Raw genomic sequence first — 21,715 nt, 5'->3', positions numbered from 1 at the left:
TAGCAGCCTCTTGCAGGGGCGCGTGTCTGCAGGGACAGGCAGTTTCATGGTAGGCAGGGCTCCTGCAGGGACCCTTCCACGCCAGCCTGACCGGCCAGAGCCTTGGGCAGGCCAGCAGGGACCACCCCTCCGCAGGCACCAGTGGCCTACGTAATGGGCAAGGAACTGGCTCCCAATGCTCACTCTTTAGAAGGCTGGTAGCCCCCAGGGCTGCCAGTCCTAGCACTGCACACGAGCTCCCCTGCCCCCCGATCTCTTGGGTTGGGGAGCCACTCCAGGACCAGCCGCGCGGCCCTCCAGCATTGCTGTTGGTTCTTGGATCTCGGGGGCTTCCATTCATGGCCAGAGACCGGGATGAAAGTGAGTACTGGGATTTACCTGCATGCAGCCTGGGGCGGCTGGGTCCCGGGCGAAGTGGGGAGGAGGGGTGGCCCTGGTCTCCTGGAAGGGGCATGGCCTTGGGCAGAAGGGACAGGACTGGGGACCAGACTCCCACAATCAGCCCTTTGGGTCTGCCACTGCCAAGTCAGCCAGGAGCCCTGGGTCTTTTTAAATCCCCAGGAGAGCTGCCCCTGTGCTGCCCTGATGGTAGGTCTGGCACCGCTGCCGGGAGCTGGGGGAAGCAAAAAAGGGTGGTGATGTTATCATTGGCCACACATGAGCTGGTCTGTACTGGCCCACATTCACCTCTGCTTCAGGCTCATCCCTGGAGATGGACAGCAGCTGTTTCCAGACAGAGAAACTGAGGCACAGCAGTCAAGCAGACTGCCCCCGTTTAACAGGTAACAGATCACACAGATGTGTGTGTGTGTGCGCGTGTTACACAGCGATGGTTAAAGACTGTATTCACAGAGTGAACAACACACATGCAGCCAAGTTCCTGCCTACAAAGCAGGAGCGCGGGGCTGGCCGATGCTCTTCGGGTGACCCCTTCAGGAGCTCTCTTAGTGGACGGAGAGTCTAAATTTGTTACCTGAATGATTTCCCGCTTTCTGCCTCTCGAGCTGCCTGCGGGTGATGCTGTCTCGTAGCCGTTTCAGGTTCTCCTACAACGTCACAACACACAACACAACAATCAGGGCTGGGGCTGAAGGGGCACACGCTGTTTTATGGTGGCCCCGAAAACAGACTCGGCCTCAACCCCTCCCCACGCTGCAATCTGGCTGGGGGTCCAACTGGGGCAGCTGGGTGGGATCAGTTCCCAGGAGCAGAGCTGCACACCTGGCAGCCAAGCAATTCGAAGGCGTTTGTGGCAGACGTTCTCAGCCAGGCTCAGCCACCCGCCAGCGTCTTGTGGGAAAGATCTGGAGAACATCCTGTCCAGAGACGATTCTGCTGGTCTCAGATCCCCTCATTTCCTGCACTTCTGTTCCCCCATTACGCCCCGGCACAGAACTAGAATTCGTGCTGCTGTTCGGGGCCCGCCTGACATCGCCCCCAGCCCTTCCCCGGGGGCAGGCAGGAGATGGTGAGAGCAGGAGGGCAGTGGGCTGTTACACATCCCGCTTTGGGCGGCTTGGTCCTGGTGGGATTCAGACCCTCGCTGCTGAAACGAGGGGGAACTGAAATCTACAACCACCACTGGGGGGAACAGGCACCAACTTCAAGTGTTCCTTGGGGCTGCCCCAGTCCTGCTCTGCCCTGAGCACCTGCCCTCACCCACCTCCTCCCACCTCATACCAGTCCCATCTCCAAGGCCTCACCCTGGCTCCCTCTCTTCCTGCCCCCTCCAGACTGCCTGCTCTCTGCCCTCCTTCAGCCCCCTACGTGAGCTGCCAAACAGCTGATCGGGGCACCACTGGCCCAGCTGTCGCTGGTGGGTGCTGAGCACCAGTGCTCCCTGTAAACTCAGGGCTGGGGTGCAGGTGCTGCAGAGAGGGCACAGCGCCCAAAGCTGACAGCACGCAACATCTACTGGTGGTGCACAGCCCTACAGGCCTTGGCGCACATGACAAAATTTATTCCACACGAGTGGAAAAGCTCAGACGGACCCACCCACTATTATTTTCCTGTGGTTGCTCTGGCCCCAGAAGACCCCCAGGATCCCCCAGCCAAAGGTGCCAACACCCCCTAGCATGACAGGGCCTGGTGACTCCTGTGTCTTACCGGGAAGCAAGTGTTACGCTGTGGAGATGGACCTGACGCAGCCTTAAAAAGGCTCTTTTTCTTCCCCACATCCCTCCCTCCCTTCTGGAGGCTGTTTGGGCAATTTCAGAGACACGAGCAATGTCCCTTCGGTAACCAGGGAATGGAATTCGCCAGCCCCACACCAGGGAAAAGGATGTGCAGCGGCCGACGCCAGTACCTGCTGGAACCGGAAGGATTCCGATCTCTTCTTCTGGTTCAGCTGCCACTCCTTAAAATGCAGCACGGCCTCGTCGACATTGAGGATCCCCAGCTTGACTTGCTCCTGGAGCGTAATTAACTGCCGCTGGCCTGGGGTTTTCATTCCCGCAAAGGGGTCATATATACTCGATTGTGACTGGTCCCTGACAAGCCTCACTGCAGGCTCTGAAAGAGAAATTTCAAGATGTAGCTGGTCTTAGGGTTGGTTTTTTTTCTACTCAAGGACACCAAAATTAGCTGCCCAACACCCGTACGTCACAGCAGGGGAGGAGCAGAGATTCTGAGCAGACAAATCAGGAATTTCAAGTGTCTGGTCTCCTCGCTCTGTGGCTTCCTGTGACAGGCAGCTATTAAGTGGCACTTCCAACAAATGGGAGGCCCTGGTATGCAGACACATAGGGTCTGTTGCTGTCTTTGACAGCTTGACGGCTAAAGAGAGAGCACCCAGAATAGGAAGGGAAACTGAGGCACAAAGCAGGGCAGTGACTTGCCCGAGATCCCCCAGCAGGTCATAGCAGAGTCAGCCCATCTGACCTCCAGCCCCCTACGTAATTAGAATAAGACTTGCCATCCCTGGAGACCCCAAACTGGATCCACCTCTGGGCTGAGGCTCAGGACTGAGTTCTAGTCTCTGCTCTGTACTGGTCTGCTAAGCTGGCCCTGGGCAAAGCACTTTCTCTCTGCCTCAGTTTCCCCATGTATCAAATGGGAAAAACAACACTGTCCTTCTGTGTGAAGCACTCTAAGAATAAGGGATGAACAGCCCACACGGCAGAGCCACAACAGCCCCGACTCCGAAATCGAGGGAACTATGAGGGGCTCGGCATGTATCCGGCTCAGAGCCTGGAGGCCCTGGGCCCAACACTAACAGCATCTTGCAATGAATGCTGTAAATCTAATGGAACAAAGAGCCAGAACCCTGCTAACTCTTTCCATCCACGAGCAGAATAAATTTTATGTGCACCAAAGGTAGAGCAGACATGCACCACCACCAGACATACACATTGGGTGACTTCGGGTGCTCTGCCAGTCAGCTGGGCAGCACCCAAATCTCTCCTGGGCGGTCACCCAAGCACTCAGCTCACAGGGAATGCTGACAAAGACCAAAGTCTTTTTTAATAGAGGGTTTGGCTGCTAGGACGTTGGGCAGAACCCCTTCACTTTCCAGGCTGCAAAAGCAGGTGCATCTTCTGTTTACACAGCTTCGGAATGGGGAGAGACTGTCTAGGAATGAGTACAGCAGAAAGGGATCTAGGGGTTATAGTGGACCACAAGCTAAATATGAGTCAACAGTGTGATGCTGTTGCAAAAAAAGCAAACATGATTCTGGGATGCAGTAACAGGTGTGTTGTGAACAAGAGACGAGAAGTCATTCTTCTGCTCTACTCTGCGCTGGTTAGGCCTCAGCTGGAGTATTGTGTCCAGTTCTGGGCACCGCAGTTCAAGAAAGATATGGAGAAATTAGAGAGGGTCCAGAAAAGAGCAACAAGAATGATTAAAGGTCTGGAGAACATGAGCTATGAAGAAAGGCTGAAAGAATTGGGCTTGTTTAGTTTGGAAAAGAGAAGATTGAGGGGAGACATGATAGCGGTTTTCAGGTATCTAAAAGGGTATCATAAGGAGGAGGGAGAAAACTTGTTCTTCTTGGCCTCTGAGGATAGAACAAGAGGCAATGGGCTTAAACTGCAGCAAGGGAGGTTTAGGTTGGACATTAGGAAAAAGTTCTTAACTGTCAGGGTGATCAAACACTGGAATAAATTGCCTAGGGAGGTTGTGGAATCTCCATCACTGGAGATATTTAAGAACAGGTTAGATAGATGTCTATCAGGGATGGTTCAGACAGTACTTGGTCCTGCCATTGGGGCAGGGGGCTGCACTCGATGGCCTCTCGAGGTCCCTTCCAGTCCTAGTATTCTATAATTCTATGATTCATTTTCCCCGAGTAGAACTGCGATAGTGACTCCAGAGCCCAGAACTTCCTGACCGCGAGAGAGCGGCAAATGTTACAGCTGGTTGCTACTTGCCAGGGAACCACACCCTGCCTTAAAGCACATCGGCCTAATCGCAGCAGAACCAACAAAAGACATACAGCTTGGCAAGCCAACACACCGGTTCCGGCATGCTTCACCGGCGGCAAACATCCCCCTCCTTTTACCTGCCCAGAGGGCCTGCCACTCCATCTCCCAGCACCAATCTGCAAACAAAACAACAGCTAGTCCTGCAGCCTGGAAGCTAGGACCCTGCCTGGCATGGTCATAGGGAGCCAGAGAAACCACGGGGGAAGAATCACATGAGCAGGCCAGCTCCCTTTGTACAGGTCTGAGCTAGGACATGCACGTGGGTATTCGGACCGTGCACAGGCTGCCAGCCGGAGGAGGACGGCCACACCCAGCAGGGGGTCCAAGAGTCAGCCCCGTGACTCTGAATCTGTCCTTCTGAAGGGTGCGATTCCCCAGCGGGACTCTGTGCTACAACGCAGCCAGGGTAAAGTCTCAGGCCCGGCCAAGGGGAGCGAAGGAAGGTGCAGCCACAAGAGGACTGGCCGTCTAAAAGCTTCCGCAGCAGAGCAATCAGGAAGTGGCTCGCTGCCGGTCACCGATAGTGACAGACAGCTGTGACCAGCCACACAGCCGCTCAGGGCACCGAGCAAAGGAACCTACAGAGAGTCACATGCCCAGGATCAGCTGCAAGCCCCTCAAGGCAGAGACCAGAATGGGCCCCGAGATTTCAGGAAGTGCCACTTGAAAGGCTGCAAGATCACGCCAGGCCCCAGATCGCCAGCACACACGCTTCATTGCCCTGACATTAGCTCGCCAGCGCTCCCCTTGCGTTCTGGGAAGTCCTCAGAGGCAGGTGCCCGACTTACCTTTCTTAATCCTCCCTGAGGAGACATACAGATTTTCAGGCCTTTCTTGAGCTTTCCCTGCAAAGACTGTAAGACAAGTTCTCCTCAGACACCCTGCCACATCTCAGCCAGGGCACAAAAGGAAAGGTTACCCATGAGAAACCAACCCAGCTCGGCACTGCCTTACTACCCAGCCAGACCCCTGAGGTCAAGGGAGAAAGTACAAGTGTCAGCCGCATAGAAACACACCCCCTCAGGGACAGACTTCCACCATGCCAACCTTCCCTACCAGAGGTACTTTTTCAGAGATGCACTGGTGTCAGGCCAGCTGCTGGATTCACCTTGAGAAGGCTTTCCAGTACTTGGTGATAATTTCTCTTCCAAAGTCTCACAATGTGCATCTCCATATGGACCACCACAGTGGAGATCTCGAAAGCGGCCTGGAAGATAGCCGCACAACTTGCTTTGAAGTCAGCAGAGACTGTATGTCTACACCCCTTACGGAGCATGGAAAACTTCAGCTGTAATGGAAGACTTTGTCTACGAAAGAATGGCCGTATTGGGTCAGACCAGTAGCTTTACGTAGACAAAGTCATTACATTTCTTCTTACCTTCTCAGAGTAACTGAGATAAAATTGGTTTCATGGTAGGGAGCGTTATCTAGTGGTTAGCGAAAGGGACTGGACTCCAGACTCCCAGGTTTTCTTTCCAACTCGACAGACTCAGTGACACCTTTATGTAGACTCTGTACCTGAATTTGCCCCTCCGCACAATAGGCAATAGCTGTGCCGTGGTGCACCTTGCAACTTTGGGTGCTTCCCAAGGAACGTGGGTCTGTCCACAGCAGACCACTGCTGAGCCTCCTTTGGAAGCCTGCATTCCTGCTGCTTCTGCTAGAGGTAGCCTCAAGCCAGGACCACAGGATGGAAAAGCAACAGTGTTTTGGGTGAGGGAAGAAGGGTGCAATGCAGATCAGGAACTGGATCCACCCGGTGGTCCATCTCTCATGGAATGAGCCAAGAGCCTAGAAGTAAATCACCCAAACTCTGGGGATTTGGGAAGCCAGATGGAGCTTCTGACCACAGTGTGGGAGCTGGACCCATTGCTGTCCCCTTCCTACAACAGCATCTGCTCTGCTCAGTGGCGTACAGACCTACAGTGCAGGACTCACCTTTGGAAATGTACAGCTCCTTGTCTTGAGGAATGGAGCTGGAGTCCGGCCTTGGAACAGGAACTGGAGGCCTGCTGACCATTTCCCGTGCGAAATCATCCTGCTCCACATGGTAGTAAAGTTCATCCTCACCGCACCGCTGGTAGGGATCTTCCTCCGAATCCGACACGTCTTTGCTGCTGCCTAGGAAAGCAGCTGACATCAGCGAGGCTGGGCTGGGGTAGGCTGGGCTGCCAGTAGCATTCATGGTGGCGGGGAAGGAGAAGCTGAGGGCAGAGCTGAGTTGGAGGTTGCAGGGGAGTAAGAATAGAAGCTGGGAACCAGACAGGCAGCAGCAATGGGACACTGAATGCGCCTGGGTCCTCCAAGAGGACAGCCAGATAGTTTCTCGGTTGCATTTTGTTCCCTCCAGCCAGGCAATAAGAATCCCACCTTCACACTGGCCTGAAATCCAAGGACCTGACCAAGCCACCTTCATTTCTTTTCCCAGCCTCCCCACATGGCTGCTTCTCAGCTAGACCCAGGCTACCCCTTTAAGACTTGGATCTGCAGCCTGCTACAGGCTGTCCCCCAGCAACGCTCAGGCTGGGAACTATCGCTGTGGAGAGAGCAATGGTCCCTGCGTTGCCCAAGCAGCTCCCCAAATGCTATGCAGATGTGTGACCCACCTTCCCCGCTGTACTGAATGCTTTGCAGCCGAAAGAAAATACCAAGCTCACCTGGGGGCGGGGTGGGGCAGCTCGCAAACATCCTAAGAGATCAGGGCGAAATTGCCGACAGAATTCATTTTCATTACCCGCCCCGTTCTCACCTTCTAAAAATTTGCGGATCATGGAGTCCTTTGTCGTCAGAGGCAGCTGGTCTCCAGCGATTGGGTCTTCGGGTTTTGACTGAAGCATCTCGACATCTGGAAGAACAACCGGGCAGAACACCCCCTTGACTAGACCTTCAACCACCCTGGGCTTTCCATGAGCTGCTCACAATCCCAGACCTGAGATTGCGGAAACATCCTCTCCAGGCCATGGAGCAGTCGCGCAGCTTTAGGATGGGCAGCGCGGACGCTTCCAAGCACAGGGGTCTGCCTCCAGAGAGGAGCATGGGGCGAAGTCGCAGTAAGACTAGCGAGAATCCCACGCCTACCCTGGGAGGACACCATGCTACACTGTAGCCAGTCTAAGCCTGTCTCTCCCCTACTGGGACTCCGGTGCCATAGTTACAGAGTGAGGATGCAGCCCCAGTGACGGAAGGGGGTTTTCCACCCCCGTAGGACCACCCCTTCCCTGAGCAACAGGCACTAGGAGAATGGAAGTCACGGCGGCATCTCTGTGGTCTTCCAGCCTGTGGAACTGTCACACCCCAGAGCAATATTACTAGGGCAATCTAAATTTCAAGTGCTGACGAAGCCTCATCCCCAGCACCACAACACAGGAGCAGTGACATTACAATTAAGTCTAATTTTTGTCGTCTGCTGCCTACAACTTCCCAACACTGTCCCCTTTCGGACGAAAGCCACAAGAAGTCCTGCAGCACCTTACAGACTAACAGCGGCCACTCAGGCATCTGACGAAGCGGGTCTTTGCCCACCAAAGCTTATGCTGCGAAGTATCTGTCAGTCAATAAGATGCCACAGGACTTCTTGTGGTTTTTGAAGATATGGACTAACTCGGCTACCTCTTCCAGATTGAAATTTCCAGGTGTGGCCCCTGCCCGGAGGAGACCTGTGCCTGCTGTTTGCCACAGAGGCAGATACACTAGGCCCACCAAAAAAGGGCTGTGTCTGATGCTCTGCACCTGAAGCGGCGGGAGGTGAAAGTAAGACTGTAAACCTTTTAGGACAGAGAGAGCCTTAATTTCAGTCTATATGGCAGTTAGGACAATGGCCCCTCAGCGCAGCAGGAGCCTCTAGAATCCAGATCCTAACCAACCGGGGGGCACGTGAGGACTGCCAGGTGGTAAGAAAAGCACACTGGGAAAGGCAGTAAGGTCTATAAGGAAGCAGACCTTGACTGAGGGTCTCTGGGCTGGAATCTGAAGTAGAGGGCAAGTCTGGGTCCCCCTGCCAGGGGCTGAGGAAATGGCACTATGGGGGCAGTGAATGGGAAGACGGCCCAGGGCTTCTGAAGGAAGACCGTGGCAGCCGAGAAAGGAAAACACACACAGTGGCTTGGCTAGAAGACCGCCCAAGTAATGAAGAGGCCGTACCAGCTCATGGAGCGAGAGGGGAGCTGCTGACTCAGAAAGAGGAAGGGGTGTTGATCTTGCGAGCAATTCCCCAGAATGACCAGTAGGAGGCGCCATCCTAGCAGGGAGCGGGGTAACCCTTCACAGCACATCCTTCCGGGCTCCGCTGAGGCTGGGTGAATTTTAAGAACATTAAACGTGCGCTGTAACTATTGCCAGCTCCCGGTGTGGAAATGCCTGTGTTCTGGTTAAAGTTGGTTGAATGGTGATCAAGTTATAAGCCACTGAAAGCCGCTCTGCTCGCTACATTTTGCACAGGGGTTCTGCCACGTTCCTCGAGCACACAGCTGAGACAGACCGTGCTGTACGCACCCAGAAAACCACCAGAGTTGTGTCGCAGAGTTTACTGGAGGTGCCAACAGGGCGCTGAGGATTAGCTACCGTTTGGAAGACACTGGCGAGGGCTGTACGCACCCAAAGTTTCAGCATTCGCATGCATATCGTTGTACAGAAATCTGATGTTTTGATTCCAGTTCCCCTTTTCTTCTGCAGAATCATTAGCCCAGCACAGCAACAGGAAGCTGGGGAGTTTTCTATTGCAGAGCCAAAGCTTATCACCACGTGCCTAAACTACCAGAGAGAACTAATGCACAAGTCAGCTTTTCTTCTCTGGGTAAAACCGATTTATAGGCCTAAAAGTTGTCTTTCTAGTTCAGGTCCAGAAAATGTTATCCCAAGGGATTGCTCTGATACCTGGCTGGTGAGTGACCCAAGGGCAGAGACCAGCTCTGCATCTGAATGGCTCTTTCCCAGTTCTATGATTGAGCCAGGAGCCTAAATAAAATGTCAAGTACGTGAAGTCACTCGGCGAAGTGGGCCTAGCAGTTAGTGACAGCTCACAAGGAGCTGCAGAAACTAAAGGGATTTATCAGAGCATAAGCTTTCGTGGGCAAAGACCCGCTTCGCCCGATGCATGTAGACATATAAATGCATGTAGACATGCATTGAATGAAGCGGGTCTTTGCCCATGAAAGCTTATGCTCCAATAAATCTGTTAGTCCATAAGATGCCACAGGACTTTTCGTTTTTGTGGATACAGACTAACATGGCTACCCCTCTGCTACTAGAGATTAAGCCTACATCTACACTATCCCAGAAGATCAACCCTCTCAGGGCCAAGCTGCTGGGGGGGTTGATTTTGCGTATCAAGTGGGGACGCACAAAATTGACCTCTTGGGGGTTGCAGTTGACCCCCGTACGCCTCACAAGACACGATTAATAAGGGAGGTCGATGGGAGAAACTCTCCCATCAACCTGGCTCTCAGCATGGACGGCCAAATAAGCTGGGAGCAGATAGGTTGATTCGAGCTATGTAGTTACCGCAGCAGAATTGCATCTGTGTGTTCGACTTACTTTGCCTGGTGCAGATATAGCTTAAGTGGGAAAGAAACTGGCTTCCTGAGGGATCTTGAGCTTGCCTGACCGGCCATTAGCACATCGTCTCCTGGCACACGGTTCTGTCTCGTAGACAGATGATGCCAATCAGTATCTTACCTGTGTCCCCGGATCAAGCTGAAGCCTCGGCCATTCACTGGATGTATCATCTCTTCCCCTTGCCGCTGCAGAGACGAGACTCGGGGCAGGGGAGAAGAGTAGCTCACGAAGCCTGAGCCTTGTGCCTAGCACTAGTTTGCAGGTGGACCTGGTAGCTAGGGTGCAGGACCTGGTGGCGTGAAGCCGGCAGGGCGAGGGGAAGCCATGCTGAAATCCCACACCACAGAGGATTTACCATGTGGGGCCGCTGGCGAAAAGGCAGCCCCCCAGTTTCCCCTCCCCTCCGCCCATCGACTGGAGACTTGTCGCGGCTTGACAGTGTCTTGTTTGGCCAGTAGAGCCAGGAGCCTTCTGGCTGTTCAGCCATTGCCCCTTGGTCTCTGCAACACCAACAATACACATGGGCTGTACCTGCCTTTTAGGCCGGAGTATAAAGAATCCCCTGCTCCTGTCTCCATTAAGTCTTCCGAGGCACATGTAATTCGCTGTTACTGAGCATTTACAAAGCCAGCTGCGCTCAGGTCTCCACTGCTTAAGACAACATCTTTAGCGTTCTGCCATAATCCCGTCCCAGAGCGTGGAAGGAGTTACATTTTGGGTGTGAGTCTCTTCGCCCTCCCAAGGCAGATCAGGAAGCTGCAGCTCTGTGCACGGGCTACAATCCATAGGCATGAGTTAGAAAAACTGGAAAAAGGAATCATGCAGCTTGGTACCACAGGAAAAGGTGACGTGCAGCCCACAGAATCCATAAGGATTCAGGGGGGTTGAAACCCGGTCCTGGACTTCACAGGACAAGCCTTTAACAGCTGCTGTTCCAAGAGTGTCCCTTCCACCGGGGCCTGCGAAATTAACTGTCCAAATCTCTGAAGCATGAAGCTCTTGCTCCATTAGTTCCTGCACCTGGGTGGTTTATGGTTAGGGGTGGGGAGCAGGCAATCTGGTGCCCCAGACAGGCCCTTTGAGAGACCCAGGCCTCTTCTAGCTTTTGAGGCCCCCGCCATAATAAAATTAAAAACTGACAACACACTTGAAAAAAAAAAAGAGAGAGAGAGAGAGAGAGAGAGAGGCATAATTTGCATATTAATATGCCGGAGCCTTTTTCTGTGCAAATGCACCAGTTACTGAGGGACACCCAGGAAGACTAGTTGCAAAACTCATCAAATGCCAAAAAAATTAACAAGCGTCTAAATCCGAGGCCTCCTTTAAGCTTGAGGCTGGGGCCAAATAGCCTCCTGGCCGCCCTCCCTCCGCCTGTTGGCCCTGACCCAAGCTCTTTGTCCAAGGTCACGTGCACTCAGTGCAGAGGGGAAGTGACTTGGGTGCTTTCCCTCCCTAAAACGGTGTCAATGTCTGTGTTGGCTGGAAAAGGGCAATTTGTGTCCTGCTCTGAGGTCAGCGGGTGCCAGGCCCTGCAGAATGGCACAGTGTGATCGGTGTCATTCCAGGGGCGGAAAGGGGAGCTGACTCCGTAAGGCGAATTTGAGGCTGCAGACAGAAACAAGCATCACGACTCGCAAGTCAGAAGGCTGGGGACAGACCTATGGAGCAGAGGAAAGCAGAGCGCTCCCTTGGCTGAGACCAGAGGGAAGGGACTCAGGAGAAGCCTAGCCTCGGAAGAGGGCAGAGCTGCCCCTTAGCTGCCTCCCACAAGTAATTTGCTGCTCCTGATTGATTCAGAGATTGGATAAAAATGTAACAATTCTGCTCCTCACACTTCAGTCCCCCTCTGTCATTGGCCTGCACTGGACGTGCTGAGGCCTTAACACACGGAGCAGGATAAGGAACCGTGGGAATCTACAGATGTGGGAGTCTGGCTGTCTCCTTTACAGGACTTCACTGCCTCATACTTTTTTGCATAACAGGACACGTTCTGAGTCGTGCTGTAAGGAGATCGTTCCACATCCCCATGTCCCCTCCAACGCCCTGACTAAGCAGGTGCATCCAACCCTCTGGCAGCCTTGTAGGAAAACCACCTTGGATTCCAGACCGGGAAGTTTGTCCTGTACTTAAATCAAAGAGAACCCGCTGGTTAAAGGCTGAGTGGAAGCAGGGAGGCCAGGGTGGTAGGTGGCCCTTCTGAGGACAAGGCTGGCACCCAGGTACTCACTCAAAAGCTCATGTTGTCTAGCAATCCAGGGCTTGGGACTGACCAGGAGAGCTTGGAAAAGTTCACAACGATCCCCGGGTCTCTCAGTGCAGAAGCGAGGTGAAAAGGATAACTCTCCCTTCCCCCCTCCCGGCTGCTGCCTGTAACATCCACCTGCAACCCACACAAGCCGGCTGCAATCTCCTGACCCCTGGAAGTGTCAAATACTTGTAAGATCCCGGGTGAGGTGTCATCAGCGGGATAATTCTCCTGCAGGGCGTATTGTGACAAGCAACGGGATGGAATTAACCAGCGGAGAATTGAAGCTCAATAGCCACAAAATTCATGGCAGCAAGAGCCGTGGGGCTGTGCAGGGCAGTGGGTTCTGGGCGCTCAGACTGCCACTGCAGAAGGGGCTGCTGGGCATAGCTCTGGACTGGCCAGGGCCCAGGCACCCAGCATTCTGCTTCTCAGTGGTTCTAGTCCCCGGCTACGGTTGTGTGGCCCATCTGAAGCTGGAGTTCCACAGGGACACCTCACACTGGGGTCTGAATCTGTCCCAGGCTCGTGCAAGGCAAACATCGCCTATTCCTGTAACCGAAAGGCGAGGGAAGCCTGTGACCCACCAGCAGAAGAGTGTCTGTGTTGCCTGCACAGAGTCCATCTCCCTAGGCCCACCCAGAGAGAGGGAAAATAGCATTACAAACCAGAAAAGGATCAAGGCCAGATCCAGGGCACCAGGTGCCAGCGTGTAACCCGGCGCTACCCTTCACTCTTCGTGAACGTTTACCTTTCGGATAGCTTATCGCGAACCTCACTGACTCCCCTTCCGACTTCCCAGCTCCCTGGGGGCAGTTCTCGAAGTACGTGGGAGAAAGAGGCCTCCAATGCTGCCAGCTGGGCACGCTGCTCCAGGGTTGTGGCTCGGTATGTGCGGAGGCCGCTGGAGACGCTAGGAAGTGGTTCCAGCCTGGAGGGCGTGTGTGATCAAACCTCACGTTTCGGTTTTCTAGGTGGGCTTCCATCCCCAGAGAGCGGAAGCCTGGTGCCAAGCTGAAGACTGTAATCACTAAGGCTGTGTTCACTCCTGGGAAGATCGATTCCTGCAGATCTCAATTAGCGCAAGGAGTAGAGGAGGTTGATGGGAGAATTTCTCCCTCCTTTCTCCCACTCCCTGTCAACCTCCTTCTGTGAGCATGGCCAGCTAAGCTGAATGTAGATAAGTGAATTCTAACCACGCAACTGGCACAGCTAGAATTGCGTGTCTGCAACTGACCTACCTCCCTACTCTAGATCAAGCCTACCTCAGTCCTGACCCAGGCGGTGCTTCCACCACCTTCGCTACACGCTTCTCGAGATCAGTTTAGCTTATTTCAGACACCAATATGCTGAAAGAGCTGCCCCGCCACCTGGCCACACCAGCTGAGCTGCATCTGTCTCGACACCAAGACCGTTACATAGGTGCAAAATTGTTTAGGCCTACGAATCGCTCCTGGTAAAGACCCTCTCTGTAAGGCCTTCAGAGACCTAGTCTTTGTCGGACAGTCCTGTGGTGTACAGAAAACAGCGCAGCTCAGGATGCAGGAGCAACCACAGGACGACTTCAGCGCTCTTCTGCAGATTCTTTTAAATGCCACTCGTGCTCAGATTTGGTCCTCGTGTAAATTCAGAGCCAAGACGTCCCTAGAGAGAGCACTCACTCTTCTTACCTTCCCCCGGCTCTGAGGGACTGAGTTCCTTTCTTTGCACCAAAAAACTCGCTTGGTTACAGTCCTTCAAACCTCTGCAAAGCTATCGAAGTCACTGGCCTCACACGCGGGCTGCAAGCGTGCCATGCAACTGCAGAACCTTGGTCGCCGGTGAGGCTTGGGGAGCGCAGCCCGGCCGAGACTCTGAGCCAGCAGGAGTGGCACTCAGTGCCCTGCGACTGGGCAGCGAAGCACCCTCGATCTGAAATGTGAGAATGCCGAACGGACTCCCACGGAGCCAAGTGACCTTTTACTCTCCAATTCAAGAGCACATTATAGGAAACCCCAGCGAAACCGATATTTCAAAGGAGAAAGTAGAAAAAGCAGTGAAACGACTAAAGAACAACAAGAGCCCTGGAAATGATAAGATCACGGAAGAGATGATCAAATATGGAGGAGAAAGCACGATTCAGGAAATACACCAACTATGGAATATAGCGTGGAAAGAAGGGAAGGCACCTAAGGAATGGACAAGATCTGTGCTAGTGACAATACCCAAGAAAGGAAGCACACTGGAGTGCAAGAACTACAGAACGATTGCCCTAACGAGTCATCTAGGTGAGGTGCTGATGATGATACTGACTGAGAGATTAAGATCGCAGATAGAAAAACATATAGCAGATGAGCAAGCAGAGTTCACAAAACATAGAAGTACCATACAGCAGATACTGGCACTAAGACTGGTAGCGGGGAAAGCTCGACAAAAGAACAAAAATGTATACGCTTGCTCTGTCGATTTTCAAAAGGCATTTGACAGTATAGATCAGAAAGTGACTTGGGCAGTGTTGGAGTCATTCGGAGTGGATAGCCGACTGATATGGTTGTTGAAAGATATCAGTGATAATGTGGAGGCAGCGGTGAGAACATGCAGGGAGTTGGGAAGTTGGTTTAAAACAAGTAGAGGTACAAGACAAGGAGATCCAATATCACCAAGTATCTTCATCGCACATCTGGAGACAGCGATGGACAAGATCAAGGAAGAGGTAGAAGGGATACCTGTGCACAGGAAAAGAATCAACAACTTGAGGTTCATGGATGATGTAGTTATCATTGAGGAAGATGAGGAGAAGCTAGAGAAAACGGTGCGAGTGTTAAGGGAAGACGGGAAGTGGTATGGACTGATTATGAACATCGATAAAACAAAACCAATGGTATTTGGAGATAAGAAAATAGGAAGGAAGATCAGTGTGGATGGTATTGAACTAGAAAACGTAGAGAAGTTCACATACCTGGGGAGCAACATAACATATGATCCAGACTGTAAGAAGGAAATAGCGATGAGAAGAGCGAAAGCAAGAGCGAGTTTGAAGGCGATGGATAAGAGCCAGAAAAGCAAAGCAGTTAGCTTAAGAACAAAGCTGGGCATCTTGAAAACGTGTGTATTCAGCGGCACGTTGTACAGGTGTGAGACATGGGTGGTAACGAAAGATTGGAAAAGAAGAATATTGGCGTTCAAAAGGAGTTGTTATAGAAAGAGTCTCAGAATAGGATGGATGCAGGTCACGTCACCAATGAGAAATTATATTGGAAGACACACCCGAAAGAGAACCAGCTGTAGAAGGTTATAAAACGGAAGCTACAACTATTTGGACATATTTCCAGAATGAACGACGAATGAAAAATCAAGACCCTGGTATTTGGCATCATAGATGGTTCGAATAGGAGAGGCAGATCCCACAGTGAATGGATAGATGATGTAGTAGATTGGTGTGGAGCCAGTCTACAGAAACTAAGCCACTCTGCACTGGATAGGGAAAGATGGAAGGAAATAGTGAGAGACGCATCAGACACCAACGGGTGCTGAGCCCACGGTTATTGATGATGATGATGATGATGACGGTCAAAGGGCGAGTATGTCCGATTGTTTTTCTGCAGCGTCTAGGCATTAACTAAGTTTTCCTCCAGCATTTTTGCCCTGCCCACATTAGGTACCTTGCAGAGATACCCACTCCCTCTCCACAGAAGTGTCCAAACCAGCATCGAGGAACGGGTTCTATGCAGACCACTTCTGTCTCCCACAGCTCCCAGCTCACTCAGGCACGAGGGACAAAAGGCTCTTTAAAAATAACAACTCCTCTGGCACCTTCTAGATGAACAGATATTTTGCAGCATAAGCTTTCATGGGCAAAGACCCGCTTTGTCAGATGCATGAATGGGGGTGGGGGTCCAGAGGGGGGTTTAAAGACGGGCTCCCAGTAAAGGGGAGGGCCAGAGCTGACAAGGACTATTCAGTCAGGGTGGAAATGGCCCTTTATCGGTAGTATACGTCAAGAGAGGAGAAAACAAGTCAAATCAGCCAGGCTCTTTGTGACTAAGGGACTCAACTGCTGCTTATTCTCCACCTGAAACCCTCACAATCTGGTTGCGTAGCAGCCCAGTCACCCAATGAGGCACCACAAAGACAGGAGTATGAATTCAGGGGAAAGACAAAACAGCAGGAGCAACTGGATGCCTGAGCAACACCGATCCAGGATTATGGTGCCCTTCAGACTCAAAAGGAGGGCAAGCAATCCAGGTGCGCTGCCCCCACACAGAAATGTTTCCCTCTGAAAAGTTTTCCCTGAAGCAGTGGATTGGATTTTTTTTGAAGTGCAAATGCCCTTCCCTGCCCTGAGAGCTGCCGTTCTCACAAGCATTTAAACCCTTAGTAAGCCACACTTTTTATCTTGTCTACCTCCTTGCAAATCACTATACTGGTTTCTCAGCTTCTCCCTCATCGGATGGAAGTTCCTTGTCCGCCCTTTCGGAGATCAGCTCTGCAGGAAGAGCCTTTTTAACATATGCCTTTTGAGCAGAGCAAGATCTGTTGCCTGGTGATACAAGTGTGATTTCTTTTGACCCCGGTTTTCTCAAAGGCAACAGGAGCCCAACCACCATTAAGGGACAGGTCAGATCTTGAGTGTTGCTGATGCGGACGGGACAAAAAATTATAAAAGCACTGCTAAGTAAAAACCATCAGCTTAATGTAATATATTTAGTACAGTAAAAGCTTTATTACCTGGCACTTTAATACCCAGAAATCTTGGCTAACCAGTGGCACGTGGCTGGACTTTTATATTGGGTCTGGAGAGCATTTATATGCCCAGGGTGGCTACTGGCCCCAAATATTGTGCTGTGGTGCCATGGAAGGTGTCAGATGAAAGCTGATGATGCCTTGAAACTGTGTATTCTACTTGTGTGTCTGTATCGTGTACATAGGTAAAGTTACAGATGTTCGGCTCTGCAGCTGTGTGAGAAAACTTTCAGTGCTGAGGTTCACAAAGGGAGGTGGGGCTCCACCCCAGCCAGGACGATAGACTGAGCAAAGGCCCAGACGGCCAACACCCATTTGGAGGTGGTGGGGTTTTCCTACCAGAACTGCAACAAATGGGAACTCAGCACAGTGACCCACATGGTTGGTTGGTGGGCCAAGGCCTATGGAGAAGAATGGAATTTCCCTCCGCATATGCAAAGCTGTAAGAGGGGCCCTGGCAGGGACTTTCTTTGTTCTTCGGTCCTCATGCATTAAGCCTGCCTGGACCGGGGGCCCATCCCACAGAGGGATGGTGTGGACTTAGCAGTGTCCATCCCCGATCCTTTCTCTGGTGGTCTCCAGGGGTCCATGTCCCAGCACGTGGACCCCAGCGGGCCAGATCTACAATGCTCCAATGGCTGAATCGATGTGACCTGAAATGAACTTTCAGAGGTTCTCAAAATTCAGCAAATAACATCGTTGGCTGCATCAGAAGTTATGACGGGCACATGTCAAGTGTGGCTTTAACAACTCTTCTCTCTAACCCTGTTCTTTCTTTTTTATTAATAAACCCTTAGACATTAGATCTAAGGATCTAGCTTTTGTGTGGTTGTCTGGGTAAGATCCAAGTATATATTGACCGGGGTCTGGAAGAATCCGTGGGGTGTTTGGTGAAACAGGTATAATAACCTCTCACCTGAATTTGGCAGTTGTTGGTCTGGGCTGGTGGAGCAGCTGAGAAGTCTGTGGGTTTGCTTGTGCGGCTTCTGGCTGGCCAGTGAGGCTGGTTGGATTTGCCTTAGTAAAAAGGAAATCTCAGCCCTTAGCTGTAAGCGGCCCGGATTTTAAGCAAAGGTACCCTGGACTGATTTCTCTAGCTGTGCCCAGAAACCCCATCCTATCCCAACTACCATCTGCTATAGGTGGTAACACGATTCCCCCTTCAGTTACCTGGAAAAATTCTGATAGCTATCTGAATCATTTCCCAGCGTTGCGTTTGTTTGATAACCCTGGGGCAGTAAAGGAGCAGCAAATTACAGTCCTCTGTTTACAGTACTAGTGTTAAAAGGTGGAGTGTTAATAAGGCTATTTCATTTCTTCAATATATTTGGAGTTTAGTGAAAAGGCTCAAGTACCCAGCACACTTGATTAACCCACAACCCCCATGCTTCGTGCATACCAGGTAACAAAGGCCTTTACTGCACCGTTAAGGCCTAGAGCAGCCTATTCAACTGAAAGTCGATATACGTACATAGATCATCCGTGGCGGCAGGGGCAAAGTTGGCCATGGATTCATAGAGCTCTTCGTCACAGCCGGGATTCAGGGAGCATTTCATCAGCAGGTCAGTGGAGAGGTGAGCCATGGACTCATAGACAGAGTCATCCTCCTCGCCCTGCATCAGCTCCTCCTTAATGTGACTCTTCAGCATGTCGGCAGTTTCCTGCAGGACAGCGGGCAAGGAAAAGGCTCAGCAAAGAAGGGTTCTGGGAAAGAAACCCCCTCTTGCCGCGCGACAGCATGTTCAGACTCAGGGGTGCACGTGCAAAACGGTTTTAGAAGTGGCACCCATCGAGGACCCAGAGTTAGCAGATTTCTTTGCTGCCCAGGCTACAGGCCAGCAGAGGACTTAAGCCTTCGGGGTGCTCTTCACCAGCACGCCCATCCTCTCAGCCCACAACACTGGCTGGTCTCCCCAGCGCCGTTATCAGGAGAGGTCTGACACCCACCTGTTATTGAAAGTCTCTTCCAGAAAGCTAACCGGCTATCACAGCGCCTTGCTGCCCGGGGCGGGATCATTGCGACGGGGGCAGCCACGTCTCAGAAAGGTCACCCAACCTGCCTTTAGCAGCATGAGGACCAACACAAGAGCCTTCCTGGTCACCTGCCATGGAGCTGAAGAGGGCAGCTTGGCGGAAGAGTGAGCTTGGGGCAGGGATCCAGTGCGAGGAGCGGGAGAGAGAGCTCAATCCCCCCCAGGATGCAGAACTGTCAGCGAAGGAGGAGGTGGCAAGATGGGAAAGCAGGAGCCCTGGTGCGACCCCAAAACCAACAGCTGCCTACTGCCGCCACTGCCGTGTGGAGCAGAGGCTGCGGATTCCCTTGCTCAGACCTGCCTCCTCTGGCTACACCTACGCTGGCTTGATTCCCTAGCACCTCTGGTTCTTGCACCCACCACTGGCTGCAGTGGTGCTCACAGTGAGGGGGACATAGTGGTTAGTGCGTGGGGGCTGCTCTCTCTAGCCTGACTCCTCCTCTCACCCCGAGCCAGGCAGGCCTGGGAGGCTCATGGTGCGCTGATTGAAGAAAGGGCTGGAGGCAGCTGGGTTTTCTCAGCCTCACGCACTTCTCCCAGAAGGGTTCGATGTCCGAGGTGATTATCTGTCTCGGGAGCCCCTGATTTCAGGGCCAGGCCACACAGCCTGGTGAGTGGCTTCCTGTCTGGGGCCGCCTGCCTTTCAGCCACACTCCAACACCTGACCTCCAGCACCACCAGGAGGGACACACTTCCCCTCCGGCGTCTCGTTACGTCCCTCCACTTTGGCACACGTGGCCCCCAAGCTAATGAGCACAAGGCCTTCTGCCTGGAGATCCGAAGACCAAGAGTCACCCCTACGCTTCCCCTCAGCTCCTCTTCCTGCTGCTCTGCAGTGACACTGCCCCACAGGCAACCAGAGAGGCTCGGCACCCCCGGCACGCTCAGCGTCAGAGACACACAACCTCGCTGGACAAAACAGGCTTTGGCAGCAGCCGGGTTTGTCTGGGGAGCCCCACACCAGGGTGAGATGCGGCGGCTGCGTCAGTAGCAGCAGGCTGGTGCCGAGGACTATGGGCAGAGCTGTCCCACCCCCGGACGAAGCAGGGGGGCGGCCTCAGGCCCCCACACTTGTAGAAGCCCCACGGCAGCCACGCTGCAAGCCCTCGAACAAGCTTCCCCCAGCCTCCCATTGCCCACCGCTGCCAGACCCGCCTTCCAGCACAGAGGGCCCACAGCAGGCCAATCTCTTGCCGTCCCATGCGCCTGATGGACGGGCACCTGGAGCAGCTGTCCCAGTGCAAAGGGCACGCGGTCCAGCCCCCTCCCCGGCAGCGCCTTGCTCCCCCTTACCACGTATTCATCAATGAACTGCCGGAGGTCCTTGAAGCCGTGGTTTTCGGCGATGTTGTTCGGGTAGTGCCCGTACTTGTTGGTGACGCTGTAGGCCTGCAGGGCCCCCGGGCAAGTCAGCAGCAGGGCCGTGAGGTTCTTCAGCCCATACTTCGCAGCAAAGTGGAGCAGCGTCGGCAGCTCCTCGTCTCTCTGATCTGAGAGAGCAACGGCTTTTAGAAACCCAGAGCTTCTCTGGCACCACCACAACCGGGGCGGGTGGCAAGGAGTGCGGCCAGGCCGGGGGAGGCACACCAATGCACCCCACGTCAGAGAGCAGAAGAACTCGGCCTGCAGGGCTCAGCCAGCCAGGACTTTAGGATCCCAGTTCCCGTTGGGTTTCCCAGAGGTTTGGCAACTTAGCCCTGAAAATCTCCACTTCTCAGACACTTGGAGATGCTGCAGGGAGCACAGCTGCCTGGCACGCTGCATTGCTGGGGACGAGCAAGGCGGGCAGAGAATAAAGCCAAAGCTAGGGCTCGTTGGAGGCAATTCTCAAGGAGCCTGGTCACTAAGGGAGGCCACAGTCCTCGTCTCAATCTGCCGCCTACCTTACAGGGGAAGGGCTCTGGGAAATGGCTCTCGATCAGCTGGATGGGCTGGGAGAAGAGCGGGAACGTGGTAAAAGCTGCTCTCTGGTCAGCGACACTTGGGCAGGGCAGCAGGGTAGCGAACCCTCAAGAAACCAGGCAGCAACGTCGGCCACAAACAAGGCACGTTCTCACTGAACAGCGGCAGACACCCCGGTGGTTAACGGCAGCCTGCGCCAGGTCCGTCCAGGCGTCTTGCAGAGGGCCCATGCACTTGGTGCTTTCGTGCTTTGCTGGTGAAGCGCACACACACACAGCCCATGTGCAGGCACTGCCCAGGCCTGAGGCTGAGGAAGGCTGCATCTGGCTGGAGGGAGCAGGGAGCTGCCTGGCTTACAGGGGGGCTCCTTCTGGATAGCTAAGGAGCAGTGTTGTTCAGCTGAGCCCATGTGGGAGTCAGCCAAGTGAGGATGAGGAGAACAAATGGAAGCAGGCAATATAAATGAGGGGCAGGGGGGAGATATCGCCAGAAGGAGGGCTCTGGGGTGCTGGCCGAGATCCCCGCGAGCCATGTGCTAATCCAGAGAGTTCAGCAGCCACAAGCTACCATACTGGTAAGGTGAACGGGATCCAGGCACTTACAATAAAATCACCCACTCCCAAACTGGGCCTCTTTTCAGAGAGATCATCATGTTCCCCTGCTGAGGCTGTATGGGCAGCCCAGGCAGGTCTTGAGGTCCACAGACTCTTCTCCACACTCCTTTTTCAAAATTAGTTAGCCAAGACTTTCAGGAGCGAGAAGTGATCTGGGGCCAGGGCCAATCCAAGGGGACCAGGAGGGCCATTTGGCCTCATACTCAAGGGGGACTCAAATTC

At 53.2% G+C, this 21,715-nt stretch overlaps 1 protein-coding gene across 2 annotated transcripts in view; it reads right to left on the bottom strand.

Annotated features, from left to right (window-relative positions):
* Window positions 1–21,715, bottom strand: part of PIK3AP1 (phosphoinositide-3-kinase adaptor protein 1) — an 83,474-nt gene that overhangs the window by 10,228 nt on the left and 51,531 nt on the right. For both annotated transcript variants that reach the window (XM_074999839.1, XM_074999838.1), the window contains 7 exons: window positions 20,271–20,467; window positions 18,416–18,605; window positions 7,174–7,269; window positions 6,363–6,545; window positions 5,213–5,278; window positions 2,306–2,511; window positions 974–1,046 (listed from right to left, as the gene is read on the bottom strand). In XM_074999839.1, the coding sequence (XP_074855940.1) occupies window positions 974–1,046; window positions 2,306–2,511; window positions 5,213–5,278; window positions 6,363–6,545; window positions 7,174–7,269; window positions 18,416–18,605; window positions 20,271–20,467 (1,011 nt within the window). The remainder of the gene's footprint in view (window positions 1–973; window positions 1,047–2,305; window positions 2,512–5,212; window positions 5,279–6,362; window positions 6,546–7,173; window positions 7,270–18,415; window positions 18,606–20,270; window positions 20,468–21,715) is intronic.

Source organism: Carettochelys insculpta, chromosome 7 (genome assembly GCF_033958435.1).
Source record: "Carettochelys insculpta isolate YL-2023 chromosome 7, ASM3395843v1, whole genome shotgun sequence".
NCBI classification, from domain to species: domain Eukaryota; kingdom Metazoa; phylum Chordata; order Testudines; family Carettochelyidae; genus Carettochelys; species Carettochelys insculpta.
The sequence above is the reverse complement of the archived record's forward strand: the minus strand, read 5'-3'. Positions and strand labels throughout refer to the sequence as shown.